Genomic DNA, 17,381 nt, shown 5'->3' on the forward strand with positions numbered 1-17,381 from the left:
ATAGAGAAATTGGTTCATTTTTTCTGATAGATTTATAATGTACTTTTAAGATCCCCTTTTGCTGACAAATGCCTCTGTTCCATGCAGATCTTATCTCATATTAGGTAATTGAACTGGGCAGTGGACCACAGTGCTTCTACTTTCCTGAAGCATAAGCAGTCATTAAACATTAATTTAAAATAAAAGTTAGCTCCTCTCTGTAGTTTTTGCTAAGAGCAGGTATATTGCCTTTAGTATCCATTAGGAGGTGAAAAATTGGGACAAACATCCATATTTCCAGATTTTGAGACATGTAGCATTTCATCCATTTATTTTCTGACCATTATGAAGCTTCAACTTTACCAGGGAATGATATCAAAAGAGCTTTCTCCTTCCCATTGCTGAACTCTTCACATATTTTGGAAATAAATTAAATAACACAATGTGTACAATTAGAGAATTTTCAGACTCGCAGACTATTTTTAGAGTGTTTAATGATATGGTTGCCAATCCAGGAACAGTCAGTTTCAAAGATGCGATATGCAAGCATATAATCATGCCGTTTCCTTTTTTTCTTCCCCTTCTCTAACCACAATAATACTAGCACTCTACGTGTGAAGCTCTATTCTGAGCATCTTCCATTTTAAGCCTTACAGCAACCCTGTGGTGTAAGTACTGCATTTTACAGATAGAACTAGAACACTTAGGTAGGTGTCTTACAGTGGTAGAGACAGGATTCAAACCCAGGCATGCTGGCTCCAGAGTCCATGCTTTTAACTACTAAGTAAACTGCCTGCCTGCTGATAAAAGGTGGAGAGACAGGACGCAGTGCACATTTTATTGTGTTTGAACCAGTGCCTGTACCTGAGGACTCTTCTGTAACATTCTCTATAATCCATGGGTCATTTACATCCTCTACATCTCAGAATTCCCATATGAAAACATAGATCATGTGTCCCTATCGGCATCTCCATCATGTCCAATCTGTGAAAATGACAAGCTCTGAATTTTTAAGAGAAAACCCCTTTGAGTGTCCAGTTATTGATGTCCTTCTCTAAAGGGGCTTTGTGCTCCTTCCAGGCTGCAGAAGGAGCACTGTTTTACTTGCTTCAGCTCCTACCCACTTCTCATAGACTTTTCTTCCCCAGCTCCTCCCAAAGAAACATTCTCCTTGGGCTCACCCAGATGCACAAGAACACCCACACATTCTCTCCAAGTGTCTGGGCCCCTCTTTTTCATTGATGGAGCCACCACAGACAGCACAACACCTTAGGCAAGGACAAAGCGCAAGGGACTCTGTGCTCCTGCCTTTTTCTCACACTTGGGTAAAGCTGGGGCACCAGGACGATGGGGTTGATTTCCAATTATTAAAAGAAGCTAAGTCCCTCACCCTATCTCTTGTCAAATCATACCCCCTTCCTAATGGCACCCTTTCCTATAACTCCCTTACACAACTCCTCGGCTGAGGCATTATTGTCTTTCTTACTTTTTTTGTCAAATGCCACCCTTACTCCTGTGGGAACACAACTTTTCTCCTTTCCCCCATCCCAGTCTAAATCTCATTCCTCTGAGGTGGCTCAGCTTAGGCCCTTCCTGGCTTGCAGACAGCTGCCTTCTTGCTGTATACTCACATGACTGAGAGAAGAAGCTCTGTTCTTATAAGGGCACTAATCCAGTCATGGGAGTCCACTCTCATGACCTCATCTAAACCAAATTACCTCCCATAGGCCCCACCTCCTAATACCACCATATTGGGGGTTAGGGCTTCAACATAGGAATGTGATGAGAGGCACAAATATTCAGTCCATAACAGGGTCTATCACTTGTGTCTAAGAAAGCAATTTGAGGCAATGGAATGGATTAAGTTTGATGTGCAAAGTCAATTCAGAGGTTAAATTGCTTTCTTTACTCTCAGATGTTATAAACTGATAGAAGTCACAAAAATGAACTGGATTTCGTGCTGTTGTTCCTAGGATCTCTCCAACAATTCTCTCTCCTTCTACCCCCTCCCACACCCCCATCCTCAGCCATTTGATATTCTGCTTCTTTATAGTAATTTTACCAGTTTAAATATGTTACCTTGACAAAGGCAAGACCAATAGATGACCTGTGAGTGTTAAACCCTGAACTAGGAGGGCTGCTTAGCTTTTCCTGACTCCAATGTCAGCCAGATTGTTACCCATCTGCTTTCTCTGGGTCTCGGGCTGAAAATTCACTACCTCTCTCATGTCTGGTGTCCAGATTCACTATGGATGACTAATTTATCTTGTCCTGGCTGTTGATGAAGCCCTTTTCCTTTGGTGTCCCTTGAAACAAAGCAGAAACTTCTCAAAAAGAACTTCACCAAACTTTGGGAGAAAGAATGCACAGCCAAAAAGGATGTGTTCCAGACCATAGCTCCTGACTCTGAGGTGGAGGGCACAATCAGGCAGAAAGACTTGACCTTGCCTTTTGCTCATACTCCTCTCCCCAAGAAGCATGTTCCAAGCCTGTTCCCTCCTCAGTCTTTTGTTGTTTCCTCTGTTCCTCTTATGGTCTCTCCTTTAGCCATCTTTCCTTAAAAGAAGGAACTAGAATGGGAGGTCTAGTCAGAGTCCCCTCTGAGGCACACAGTCGGTGGGTATTTACACCATTGCTTTAAACAAGAGCAAAGTGTTGGCTGAAGATTGATCGTCAGGAAACCTGTTCACATGAACACAGACTGCTCATTCAGTGTGACAATTCCAAGCTGGAAACATGTCATATCACTTGTATGAAGAAATACAAATATTGGCCTTTGCTTTATTTGACTTTGTCAAGAAAAAATGTCAGAAAATGGCCCCTGGGGAAAGGTAGGCGAAGTAATCTTTGTGGAGAGCCTCCTATGCCACCCCTACCAACAGCCTCACAAATGCATCACATCGTCCATACCTCTGACGACATTCAGACACTCAACTAATATTTATTATGCCCCTACTGTGTTCCAGACATTGTGGAAAAAATGACACAATTTTTCCTCCAAAGAGCACTGTCTCTAGTACAGTAGACACACATGAGAACAACTTAAATTCCACTGTAGAGAGTGTCTCAGGATGAACAAAGAGCATAGACTGTACACTCAGTACTAGGTTAAAAATCCCAGGTCTAAGACTTAGTAGCTATGTGATTGTACCTTGAGCATCTTTTATTTCTTATCTACAAGTTGTGGATGATAATACCTATTTATAGGGGGTGTTGTAAGGATTAAATGAGACAATGCACAGTGCCTGACGTATAATAGGCACATGATAAGGGAGGTGAGAATAGCAACGTCTTCCTACAGCAGGCCTTCTTAAACTTTAATGTGCATCAGATTGCCTGAAAATTTTGTTAAAAATGCAGATTCTGGTTCAGTAGTTCTGAGGTAGGGCCTGAGATCCTCCATTTCTAACAAGTCCCCAAGTGGTATCCATGCTGTTTCTCAAAGGACTGCAGTTTCCGTAGCAAGGGTTTAGAGATTATTTTGGTTTTGTTTTTATTTTTAAGGAGCTGATGCTGGAGGTGAATCTTAAAAAATGAGTAAATGCCATCCAGGAAGACAACAGACGGTGGAAAGAAGGGCATTCCAAGAGGAGGAATGGAAGTACAGGGCTTGCCAGTAGCATAAGAAGCATGGGGGCATGAGGGGCCTGGAGGGTGACTTGAGGAGAGCAATTTGCAATGAGAGACAGTATCAAGACATAGGGTCTTCTATGCCTTGCCAAGGAGTTATTTATCCTGTAAGTAATGAAGGACTCACCGAAAAATTTTAAGAAGATCTGAGTGATTTGATCAGCTATGAGATTGAGAAAGATTATCCTTGGAACAACTGGAAGATAGGTTGGATGGGAGAACGATTGGAGGCAGGAGGGTATTGTGGTATACTTGGTGAGACACGAACCAATGCAGCAATGGCGGTATCAGCTGAGAGAAAGTGATGACTATGGGAGACATCAGCATATGGAATTGATGCAACTTGGGCATTTATTACTTATGAAAAGAGGAAATTAAGTTTAAGGTTCCTGCCAGGTTTCTGATTTAGGTGACTAAGTAGATGATACATCACTTTCTAAGTAACTCAGGGGGAAGAGAAGAGTTTATGGAAAAGAAAATGAGTTGAGTTTGGGAATATGTTGAATTTACATGACATCCAAATGGAAGTATCTATTAAAAAAGTTGGAGTTACAGGAGAATGGTTTGGGAACTGTAGGCATATGTAATGGTAGATGGAGTCATGGAGATAGGTTCTGTCATTCAAGGAGAGCAGCAGAGAGAGAAGCAAGAAAAGACAAGAACAAGATTCTCATGCAAATCAACATGAGTGGTGAGCAGAGGAAGAGAAACTCACAAGAGAGACTAAGAAGAAATTATTATAAATAGAGAAGCAGAATCAGGAAGAATATTGTGAGAAAAGCCTAGGGATATGAGAGTTTCTAGAAGAAATTAATCAGTAGTGTCAAATGCGGTTAGAGGTCAAGTAAATAAGGATTGAAAATTAGGAATTGGTGATATTTGCCAGAGTAGTTTCAGTGGAATAACGCAGAGGAAAGCTAGATTGTGGAGGGTTAAAAATGAATGGAAGATAAGGAAGCAGAGATAGTAATGTAGAATATTCTTTCTAGAAGCTTGGCTATAATAGGAAACTTTTAATAACTAGTAGCCAGAAATAGTCCCAAGGTTGAGTGTTTCATTTCATTGATTGGTTCATTTATTCATTTATTCATTGTCTTGAGCATACTTATGGCTGCTAAGGAATGATTAAAGAGGAAACATTTAAAAATAGGAGGTCAAGAGAAGGACTAAAAGAACAATGTCCAGGAGAAGCAACACAAATTCATTTGAGACTGGAGGAAATAAGCTGGAGCTGGACACTTGTGCAGATGGGTCGCTAGATGCAGGGTTGAATATGCTCGGTGGCCCAACTTAGTTCTGTAATGTGGAAGGCAGGATCATTGGCTGGCACTAAAAGTGCAGCTGCAGCTAAAGACTAAACTGTGTAGTGAGGCCTAAGCTCAAACTGGGTGTTTTTCTTCACCAGTACTTGACCTTCTGATTGTATTTTCTTTGACATTGTCCATGAACCTTGTTGTTGCTACTTCAAAAAACTAAAGGAGCATGTGTTTCATAAATAGAGCCTCCTCTGATATACTGACCTTTAGAATGCCAAACAGCAAGCTGGCCTTCTTTCCTCTGCACTCCATTCATCTGGTTTGCTAGTCGACAAGAGGAGATAGAGATAGAAAGATGGATTGTGTGTGTGCATGTACATATGTTGCACTCTTTAGAGGTGATGACATACATAAGACCATCAAAGAAATCTCCAAAGTTGCAGAATGAAAAATTTGAAAAATGCTACTTTTATTCAGGCAGAAATTTTACTCAGTGCATACCTTTGAACTCTTTAATCCATATAGCTTTACATGCCAAAATTCTTGTGTTCATTTTACCTGGATAATCATGAGTCATCTTCCTACTCCCATTCTCAGATGAACATCATTCAACAATGAACTAATTTAAAATAGCAGGCTAACGTGCCTTGTTGACTATCAGAGCAACAGGCCACAGGGGCTTTGGTTTTAGGCTTCAATCTTCAAGACATCTCTGCTGAATTCTGGAGGTCAACTGCAAGTAGAAACACGGATCAGCCAGCTCAAAAATGCTTGTTTTCTTGGAGACAAGAGGGAGGGGAGGATGGGGAGCAGAAATACAGTTTAGGAAATGAAAGTTCTATTTTGAGTTACATCGACTGGTAGAAAATATTATTTCAAATATATTTGAATGAACAAAAAAGCTCTGTGATGACCAATCTCACCTTGACCAATTCAACATGTATTTTTTTGGTTAATTCAATTATCCCCTCTGATACTATTACATTTCCCCAGTTTTTTTCCCAAAATGCTTCTTAAATACTAAACACCACAGTTTTTAAATATACACAGGCATCCAATTCCTTAGGTGTCTCCAGAATTTGCCTGAACTATACACTGTGGAGCTGGTCGGTGACCCAGAGATGAGGTAAAGGAGCCGGGCGCTCTAGTAAACAGCTTAGAAGGTAGTTGTGCAATGTTTCTGACTCCAGGTCAAACTCTGTGACTCTCCTGACTCCCTGAAAAATATTGAAGCCCAGCATTTTGACGCATATCAAGGAATGTATTCAGGAGAATGCAAAAGGGCGTAGACACCTTGTTACACGAAGAATGTTTAAAAGAACAATAACTATTTAATCTAGAACTTGAGGAAACCTGAGAGTTGTCTGTATTAGTATACTTTTATATGCAAGTCAGAGATTCCAGTTCAAAATGGTTTAAGGAAAAAGCAGATATATTGGTTCAGGGGCTCAAATTGTGTCATCAAGACTTGGTCTTTCTTTCTCCATCTCTTGGTTCTACCCTTCTCTATGTTGGCTTTCTTCTCAGCCATGTTTCCCCCTTGCTTGGGCAATGCCACACTTTCCTCCTATCCCCCAGGCAACCCTAGTGAAAAAGGAGAATCTCGTCTTCCAATATTTCCAACAAAATTCCTGGACTCATTGGCTCTAAGTCACTTGGCTTTGGTCAAATCCACACCCCTCAGCCCTGGAGAAGACATTGTTGAAGGAGAGTGGTTCTTTAAGGAAAACTTTTGTGCTATTCCCACAAGGAGAGGAAGCAGATGCCAGGCAGGCAAGAACAATGGATCTCTACACTGCCTTCAAGTATATGGTGGGCTATTATGTGGATAAGGGGATAAAATTTTATGAGTCCCCAGAAATGAGAAGTAGACCACTTGCACAAACCTTACAGGAAAGCAGATTTCCGCTCACTCCCAAAAAGGACCTTTTCACAATTAGAACCATTAGCAGTTGAAAAGAGCTGCCTCAAGATGTGCCAAGTACCAGATCCTTCCACGTGTTCAGCCACAGGCTAGATGGGCAGCTGTCAATAGTGTTGTGCAAGGAATTCCTGCATTAGGCAGAGCTTTGCCTGCATGACCTGTAAGGTCTCTTTTGACTCTACAATTCTATTATCCTTGTTAATTTCCACAATTCAATTTGCTGTACAGGATAAACAAACCAACCTAATTTGATCTGGAACTTCTGCAGCCTATCACAGGTCATTTAATCAAAAACACATGGCTATAGCCATTGCTATGTTTTCTGAAGTCATCTAACAGACGTGGTCCTTAACAAGGTCTCCATGTTATTCGTTTCACTTATGGCTTTTTCCAGCCTCCTGCTTATTACACAATTGCCTTTCATTCTTTAGACTGGAGTGGAGAGGAGCATGAAAGAGTTTTCTTCTTTCTGCCTTTCTCCTCAAATCTTACAATAGGTGAGTCCCAGTTAAAATTACATTGCTTACATCGTGACCTCCAAATTTGGCTTTCACTTTACAGGTTTGAGAATCTATGAGAAATGGGAGTGGGGGCCATGGATAATCATAGCTCTGGACAAAGTTTATTAAAGCAAATTTTCAAAGAAGGAAGAGTGAGATTTTTTAATTTGATATTAAAAATTAATTTATAAGGTAAATTTAATATACTGCAATGTTGTTAGAATTAGGATACTAAACCGCTTGAACCATACTCATGAAGAAATAAACACATTTGTGAAATAAACACATCTGCTTCTTTCACAACGGAGGGTACGGCCCACCCAACCATATACATACCCTGTTCTGCTTAAACTGGAAATGACATGTGACACAATCCAGCCCGCAAATAACATTTTGTTTTGGCTAAGGTATGACCGTCCTTAAAAACTAATTGTGTTTCTTGTCTTTTTCAGTGAATGTTGTGTCAATGTTACAGGAATTTTGGGAAAGCAAGCAACAACAGAGGGCTGCGTTCCCAAGTGAAGGTGTGGTGGTCTATGAGTCACTGCCCTCTCCTGGTCCTCCCTTTGTGAGTTATGTGACCCTCCCAGGAGGAAGCTGTTTTGGCAACTTTCAGGTAAGAAGCAACCATATATTGGTCAGTGAAAGTTAACTGGGTTAAAATAAAGTAAGCCCTTTTATAAAATGATAACATTATAAGTTTTCTTGGTCATAGTGAAAAAGTTGTGCCACATTCCATTATATATACAGAAAAATTGGTCAGATGTTTCACTTTTTTAAAATGAAAGTGTTTTATATTTATACTTCATTTTAAAATATAAAATATAATATCTTTTAAAATATAAAATGAAGTATCCCCTGATACTTCTTTATGGAAAATGAATTTTATAGCATTTTATTTGCCTGATATCTGCTGCCATTCCCTTCAAAATATTCTGGAATAAACTTTAAAGAACAAGAGAACATCAGCAAACTCCTTCCATCAGGGCCCTTCCGTCGGTAGAAAGTCTCCACTTCCATGAATTTTGTAATCAAATGCTAATCAATCTATTACTCACCAAAGCATGAACCAACAGCAAAGGCTGCAACTCACAGGGCTGGGTTTAGGCACCCATGCTAAGCCCAAGTTCTTCCTCTGAATAACTGAATACACACGTGGGAAATTTATTTAACTTCTTGATTTCCCCAACTTTGAGATGGGGAATAATACCCATGGGGTTACTCAGGAGTCATATGAAGTATACATGCAGTGTGTTTATCTGGTACATAGTAGGTATTCCAAGAATTGTTTTGATAATTATTACAAAGACTCTTCCTGTTGGTTAAATCTTTATTATGTTTATGATGGGTGTAAATGACAATACATTTCTAGTTGTACACCTACTCACACAAAAACATTTGCTTACATTAACCATTAGCATCTGGTTATCCAGTGTGTGTAACAAATACTCATTGAGTGACTAGGAAATATCAAGCATTGGACCAAGTAATGAGGATATGGCCCACACCCTGAAGAAATCAATGTACAAAAAAATTACAGTAATTACATAGAGTTATATTTGAGGGTCAATGAAAGCCTAAAGGAAGGAGCTTTTCAGTTTACCAGTCACCTTTATAAGTACCCCTTCAGTACAGTAAACTCTCTCTCAATTTTCAATAACTGGCAAAAATGCCTTATTTATGGTTTATGGACAATGCAAAACTCACAAGGATTCAAGTTTCCCTCTTAGCTTTGATAACTAGGCAGCCCAGAGGCAAGTATTCGGTACATCTCTTTGTAGTGTAAGTCTGCAGAACCTGACATCATGTGATTTTTAGGACTAACCTCATACTTCATATTATTTATCACCTTTACTCTCCCTTTGAACTTAGTGTGCTTCACTCATTTCTTTTATCCTGTTACCGTGTATCTGTTTTACGTTATTTCAAGCCCTTTGTGGAGTGAGAGGAGGCTATAGTTTAATAAATAGATCCACAAACCTATGTCTGCCTAAGGGAAGTCAAAGAAGGTTTTGCGGGGAATACAATCACAAGCTGAGATGTGCAGTGGAGGGTGTCCTTGCTAGTTAGTAAGGGGGAGATGACATTCTCAGCATAGGGAACAGTGTGTGCAAAGGCATGGAGCAAGAGAAAACTACAAGCACTTGCAGAATTTTGGGAGCCTAAGTGCGTCTGTGGCAGGGAAATGGTGGGAGATGATGGTCAGGCATGCTCATCAAACCATAAAGAGTCTTCAGGCTTTGCAAAGGAGAACAGGTTTTATTCTATACAAAATCAGAAGCTCTGAAGGATTCTGAGCAGGAGAGTGACATATTCAAACCAGAAAGATTACTCTGGCCATAGCAAGGGGTAATTTTAAAGAACTGCTATTAAAACATCTGACCCAGCAAGCCAGTGAGGTCTTGCCTTCTCTTACCCTGCACAGTGGTCAGCAGAGGATTTTGACCTCTGACTAATGAAAGTGAATTGTCTGCTGAGGATGATTTGGAAGTGGGTCTAGAAGCCTCAGAACAGAACTTGATGTACCCCAGACACTTAGACAAGGATGAGGGTTGGGGAAGGGGGAAGAAAGGCAGAAGCAGAGGAAGGGATCCCCTAATCCACGTGAGCCTGCAGGTCCATCGTGGAGCGTCGTGAGGTGAAGTCTGCCCACTCTCACGGAGCTCGCGTCAGACTTCCCATTCAAGGGAGACCTCCCGGGGAAGCAGACCTGCTCTGCCACAGAGCAAGGTCCTGCCAGCCGCCCAAGCCCATCTATCTCTTTGTCTGTGAATGTCAGTGGACTAAAGATCACCAAACATTTGAGGAAAACTGAAAGCAAAAGAGAAAAGGCCAAGGCAAGCAAAGAACAGAACAGAAATAATTAAAGCAGCAGAGGACAGAAGAGAGTATTACAGTGAGTTTCCTCAGAAAATTGTGGGAGGATATTTATTCCTAAAACAGCTTTAAAACAAGAAACAAGCAGGGAACAAGAAATTTAAAATTTGATTGCCAAACTAGAACAGAAAAAATAAATGAAAAACGAGTAAACAGATGAGTGGACATAGATCACAGCCAAATTAGTAAAGCATAAAAAGTAAATAGCAAAGTGCATCTTCTAGAACTTAGATCAAAAAGACAAAGAGATGGAAAAAGATAGTGTGGGAGACAAGGGGATAAATCCTTGAGGTAAACAGTAATCTAATAAGAGCTCTAGAAAGAGACAAAGGAAATGAAGGAGAGGAAATAAATAACAGAAGCAATTTTCCTTAAGGTAAAGAAAAGCACAAATTTTCATATTGAAATAGTCCACCATTTGCCAAGCAGGATCATGACAAAAGAATTACACAGCTCCATGGCTGTATGGGACTTAGGGACAGCATTCTGCTTAAAAGATGGATCAAGGGACTTTTTTTGATACTGCATTTGTACATTAATCTCACTTTTTTTTTCTTAATGTAGATTGAATTTATATGTAGGATAGCTTTGGAGGAGCTGATGAAATAGGGCAAAAACTGGAAAACCTGGTCAACAAAACCAAAAACTATTTCTTTGAAAAGATAAATAAAAAAGACAAATCTTTGGCATTTCTGAATAAGAAAAAACCAAGACATATTCTACAATAAGCATGAGAAAGGGGATACAATCATAGGAGTGTAATATAAGAATATTGAATAAACGATTATATTAAAAAATATGAAAACTTAGATGATACTGACTACTTTCTGGGAACTCTCTGCATTATCTTTGCAAGTCTTCTATAAACCTAAAATTATTTCAAAATAAAAAGTAAAAAAAAAAAAGCTTTTACATTTACCTTATTACCTTCTTGTTAAAGTCTACATTCCTTATTCTGGCAATAAAAACTCTACAACCAGCCCCAACATTTCCTTCCAGCTTTATCTCCCTGAACTTCTCTTCTGACACTCAGTGCTTCATCCTAACTGTTCCTCATCCACGCCTTGACCTCTCCTAGCCACACCCACACTCACCCTGTGACCTACTCATGAAGAGCTGTTGCCTTCTCCTCCTGTCCAAACCCTGCCCATCTTCCAGGTCTCCACTCAATTGTCACATTCTCCACAAATTTTCTCTGAATTTCCCTGCTGGAAATATCTACCTCCTCTGATTTCCCAAAGCAGTTCTCTCTATTTCTCTTCTAGTATTTAGTGTTTTGTACCTTATGCTGTCACTACTTATGTGCATGTCTGTCTCTATAATAAAATCTAAATGCCTCAGGGACAGGGTCTGTATCCTTATATCCCTATGCCTCCAAGCACTGTGCTTTGCATATACTAAGTGCCTAATAAAAGTTGTTGAATGAATAGCTAAGTGAATGAGAAACAAATCCCAAGAATCAGTGAAGTTTATGTTTGTCCATTTTTTATATGATCACTATTAATTGATATATAAAATAGTATATACTATTATATACAATATACTATATCAACTAAAATATTTCACCTAACTGTGCAAGATGGCAAGCTAGGAAGGAAAAGTCAGTAACATTAAAATCAGTTGATATTATTATGTTCATATCTGTGGCTAAAGCTTTAAAGTGGATTGATTTGAAACTATTGTTTTAAAAAAAACCTTCTTGGGGCTGGCCCGGTGGCGTAGTGGTTAAGTTCACGCACTCTGCTTTGGCAGCCCAGGGTTTGCCGGTTCAGATCCCAGGCGCAGACCATCAAGTCATCAAGCCATGCTGAGGCAGCGTCCCACATAGAGCAACTAGAAGACTGTACAACTATGACATACAACTATCTACTAGGGCTTTGGGGAGAAAAAAGGAAAAAAGGAGGAGTATTGGCAACAGATGTTAGGTCAGGGCCAATCTTCCTCGAAAAAAAAAAAAAACTTCTAATTCTCTCTGAATTTAATTTATGCATAGTAACTTTCCCTCCACTCTATACCCATGACCTCAAATAACCAAGACTTGGCCATATTCACAGCCAGGTATACATTACATTTGTTCATATGTAATAAATACACTCATTATAATCAATCTAGAATATAATGGGTTTGACAGATCAGTGAATGAATCTAGAGGATATGAGTCCAAGAAATTCAAATGTTCTTGTTCTTGTTTTTATTTTTGCTACCTTGAGAATTATGAATTTCCCCATTGTCTCATAAATTTTTACCCAAAATGATAGGACTTCCCTTAGGTAGTACATTCAACAACCTCGTTGTGGTCTTTGAGAAATAGAAAACAAAATGAAAAAACTGAACTCTTCAGCAGGGAGGCCTCTTGGTGATGTCTCTGATCATTTTAGGGTTTCCTTTCCCTTATGTTTAAATCATCATATTTTAAGGTTCTCAAGAGGATTGTTAACATCCTTGCTTTAAAAGATCCAGAATTTCCTGAATCAAATATGTTTTTAAAATGTGTTTGGGTGATTGGCTGCCAAATCTGGCCTCAACCTATTTGGCCCTCCAAAATATGATTTGAGAAAAGAAAACCGGGAAGGAAAAAAGAAAGAAAGAAAATTTCTCCTAAAGCAATGTCCTTACACTTTTCTTTGTCAATTCAGAAAGCATCTTAAATGCTGCTCTCACCATGTAACATCTCATTATGTTTTTGCCAGCAGTTGGCCTGTAAGAGCCTACATGCTCATTCCTGCAATGCCTTTCACGTAATCAAATGTCACCCTTGTGCATTGCAAATCATTTCACGATGGATTATCAATGCCAAGACCATGTGCTGAGACATGGAGAAACCATTATGCCAGCAGAAGCCTTCTTACTGAGCCGTGGACGTCACCTCCAATGGTGCCAAGTAATTGAAAATACTTGAAGTGGAGTATGGGACTGGATTGCAGGATTAATCCCTCTGGCTTCATGAAAGCTGTAAGAGATTGTGTGCATTCATTCTTTAGAAACGTGGTATTCAGACTGAGCTTTAGTTTTCTGATTAATCAAAGGAAAGCAGCCAAAAGGCTCTGATGGACACAAACCACTGGTTTTGTGCAAAGAAACCTCCAACTCAAGTAAATGGGAGGCTTGTGTCCAAGAAGACTAATTAAAGAATTTAAAGAAGGATAGTTAGTCTTGACACCACAACCTGCAAAACAGAGAGCCAGAGGGAAAGAAAGCAGCGACACCCCTGCCTTTAAACCATGTCTTCATCAGCTACTGCAGTATAGAAAAGGAGAAGTGAAAATATGATTCAGTTTTGAATTTCTATACAATAAATAAAATGATCTATTGATACTAAATTACTTTTCTTTTACAAAGTTATATTGAAACACATTAGTACTTTTTGTGTCATTTATAAAAGAAACCATCTTCTAATATTACAGGCATTAAGTAGGAATTTATGCGTTTTGGATGTATTTTCTTCATGCCATTTTTGTCTAGGCAGTTAATCCTCTCCTAGCCACATATCATGACCATGAAAACTGGCAGTAATTTCCATTTTTTACGATAAGAGCAACACAAGGGCCATCAGATCAACATCTGGCTCCCCTTGTGATGATCTCAGAAGGAAAGTCACTCATTTCAGCAACTGCTTTTGTTTCCAAATCTAAAAGAGGAAGTTAATTGAGTATGTTATCTTATTTTATATTTTGATTAAAAGGTTTGTGATTCAAGTTTTGTTTTCAAGCCAGTGACGTGGTCTTCCATCTAGTCTGCTAGAGTGATTTGGATTAAGGAATTTCATTCCTATTTGGAATAAAAAGCAAAAATTCCTTTGAGTATAGTACTAGACCATGGGATTATTATATGCGTGAGTTACAATTGAATAAAAAATGTATCCCCCTGGCTAAAACGTTGATGTGATAGTGTGATTTATTTGAAGTGTAGGACACTAATTCATTGGCGTATCCGATCTTGTTCACATAAGTATTTTGTTGTTCTTGTTAAAATTGCCTCATGGAAAATACATACAAGTGTTAAACCCTGGGGTTGGGAACTTAGGCTGTTTGTATAATGCCAGGCACCACATGAAATTGAGACATTTAATATTTCTATTGGCAAGCTGTTGATTGATTTTTTTTTTTTTTCATTTTCAACCGATGTTGGTGTTGCGTTAACAGGGCCACACAGTTGGGAGATGTGAGATGGAACACTCAGAGGAGATGAGCTCCTTGCAAAGATCTGTCTCTGGAAGACCTTTCATTTTATGCCACTTGGTTTTCAAACCAAAGCCTTTGCCTATGAAGATACCTAGAAAAACTACTTTTCCAAGGTGCATACTGCCCAAAAGAAGGATAGGGGTGTTTAATTTTGTTTTGTTTTAGTTACTTAAAACAGTAAGCACAGTTCATCTGGATTATCAGATATAAAACACAGGTTTTATACTTTCATGCATTGAATAATTCCACTCAAAGTCCAGGGAATTAAAAGTATATTTAAATCACAATAAACTAAGTATAAAATTAAGTTTTCCCAGGAGACAAGAACTAAGAGAAAATGTGATTAATTCATAGACTTGACTAAATGGAATTATAATGCTCTCTTTTTACTGACTATTAAATAAGGCCTACCCCTAACATTCCATGCCCCAAAGAGAGATTTAGTTCCTGCCATAAAATTGAGACTATTGCCCTGCACTAATGTGATTTTAAGGCCAAGTATTTCTATTTGAAATCAGCCATGACCTCTTCTCTGTCTCCAGAGTTGTCTGCCTTGACCCAGATGCACAATATACACTATGCCATGTAACTTAACTTCTAAAGAAAGTATTTCCTGGTAAAAATCTCCACACGAAAGCATCCTGTTTTGCAACAAATGAGACTCAAAGATAGGAAGGTTAGGTATAATCCCTTCCTATTTGAAAGTGGTATGTCAGCTAATGATCAGACTTTACTGACTTGCCCATGAAACTGAGAGTGCATATTGTTTCAATGAGACCTTTTATTTATTCCCCAGCCCCCTTTCCTAACTTAAATCTGTGTCTTTTCTTATCAAGCAAAGTGAAATAGAGATGATTGGCCTTCAAATAGAACAGCAGAGTGTAGAGAAAGCAATGCTTGGGAAAAGGCTCCGTAGTCAATGAAGACTTGAGACGATCTCCACAGCAGTCTCCCAGCCCCTAGTTGATAAACTTTAGGAAGATGCTCACTGTCTCACGAGTTGCCGAGTGAGGAAGAAAAGCTGACTCCACCTTTCTCCAACTCCCCTCCATCCCTCTCAGTGCAGTCAGAGCCAAGTCCTTTTACATCAAAGCAACTATAAAAATAAACCAAAACTTTGAGCCCTGATCAATTCATCTTGTCTTCACCTTAACTTGAAAAAAGAAAAAGAAGAAAAGAAAAAAGGGAAAAGAAAAAAACCTCAAGGAGCAAAACACAACGTGGTTTTGTAATAGTTACCAGGGACCTTGGTCTAGGTATGTGTGCAGCAGAGGTAAATGAGGAGGAGGCCAGGTGGTTTATATTATAAAAATAACATTCTGACCCACCATGTGCATAAAACGTTTCTTTGAGTTGACAGGAACTGGTGAGTTTTCTCTGAAAATTGGACTCCCAGACCAGTCCCCTCCCCCATACCTAGCAAAGACCCCCATTCCCAGCACACACAGAGCTCCAAATTGTTCCCAACGAATTTGCAGCCAACCTGACCTACGGAGAAGGAGACACGATATTAACTTGGGTGACTGAGTTTCAACGGTTGCCCTTTTTCACATCACCATCTGCAAGGGGAAAAAATGCTCATATATCCACAATTAGATAAATTGGAACACATGCAAATGTTCATGCTTAGAACTGGGCAGTCAAGGTCTTAAAGAACCAAAAGGGGGACGATTAGCAGCAGGGCCTGGTTTATGGCATTCTTTGTGCTGATGGTTTGCTGTCAGGATGAAACTGAGGTGTTAGTGACACTGACCAGAGCTGGCAGGCCGAACACATAAACTCTGCAAGTCACTTGCTGAGACTTGGACTCCAAGTCACAAAAACAAAATGTTCCAACCACCTAAATGACAGACTTGACAGCCTAGAGGATTTGGGCAAGAATTCTCACCTCTCACAGAGTCAGTTTATTTGGTTTTGCCACCTGCAAGTCCCAGCTTGGGAGATCCCCTTGGGTACCATGTGCTATTGATCGAATGCCACCTAAATAACACTGACCTGCCCTTGACCCCAGAGGGGACAGCATCTTCAGCTTTGAATTTGCATGTAGATACAATCTGTCACATGTGCTATTACATTACTGTTCTTAACAAAAATCTTGCTCCTTATAGACCATTTTTCAACTCCTCGGCTACCATTGGTAGGCACTGAGTAAAGTGTGCCTACTTTGGTTTTATACATTTTGGATCTGCAGACCTTTTTTCCTTGATGTCTTTAAAATGCAAATATGAAAAATTCTAAGAAATCTGTTTTTTAAGATGGAGAGAAGTTACTTATATTGATGTCTTTCCACATGTAGTTGGGATGTATGTACAGCAAAATCTTGGGGTCCAGAAACAGCTATTAAACACATGTATCCTGCCTATTTTCTAAAACAAATCATGAGAAAGTTATTAATCAAGTGAGGGCTACCAGGAAGGTAACTGCTCAGAGTATAAATTGTGTCAGCCTGGCTAGAAGGTGTTTCTATGAACAGTAACACACGTCAATAATTTTTAAGTATTTAATAAATAATCACCAATAAAACTGGTTTCTTCTTAGGCATTTCTATTTTTATAACAGGTACATGACTACCAAAATTTTATTTCAATTAATTTAAGAACTTCTGTATATCCTAAAATATTGACTAGCCACTATTTTATTTCAGGACAGCCTATTGGCCCATAAATTAATCCTGGTTGATTAATTTGCCTTTGCATAGTGTAACACTTTGGAAAATTATCATGGAAGAAATAAAAACTGCTGAGCAGAGAAGGAAAGTTGAGACCTCACTCAGTTAAGTCAGCAGTGTTATATACTTCCTAGGGACCTAATTTTGGGAAAACTGCCCTAAAGGACTTTTTTTTTCACCCTGAACACTGCTTTCCTTGCCTCTTGGGTAGAAGCAATTTCTCTAGTGAGAAATTAGCCTTTTTGATGTTAGCAGAGGTGGGTTTGCCATTGTGATATTGTGATTTATAATAATAAGATATATATTTGGTCTTCATCTTGGTTCCTAGCACAGGGCTCCTAAAAACCTTGGAATTTCACAAGTGAT

General features: G+C 39.2%; 1 protein-coding gene across 2 annotated transcripts in view; it reads left to right on the plus strand.

Moving 5' to 3' along the window:
• Nucleotides 1–17,381, plus strand: part of LIX1 (limb and CNS expressed 1) — a 48,938-nt gene that overhangs the window by 9,125 nt on the left and 22,432 nt on the right. For both annotated transcript variants that reach the window (XM_004420346.3, XM_087430004.1), the window contains exon 2: nt 7,742–7,905. In XM_004420346.3, coding sequence (XP_004420403.1) covers nt 7,742–7,905 — 164 coding nt within the window. The remainder of the gene's footprint in view (nt 1–7,741; nt 7,906–17,381) is intronic.

Source organism: Ceratotherium simum, chromosome 4, assembly GCF_057802395.1.
Source record: "Ceratotherium simum simum isolate JZ-2026a chromosome 4, ASM5780239v1, whole genome shotgun sequence".
Taxonomy (NCBI): domain Eukaryota; kingdom Metazoa; phylum Chordata; class Mammalia; order Perissodactyla; family Rhinocerotidae; genus Ceratotherium; species Ceratotherium simum.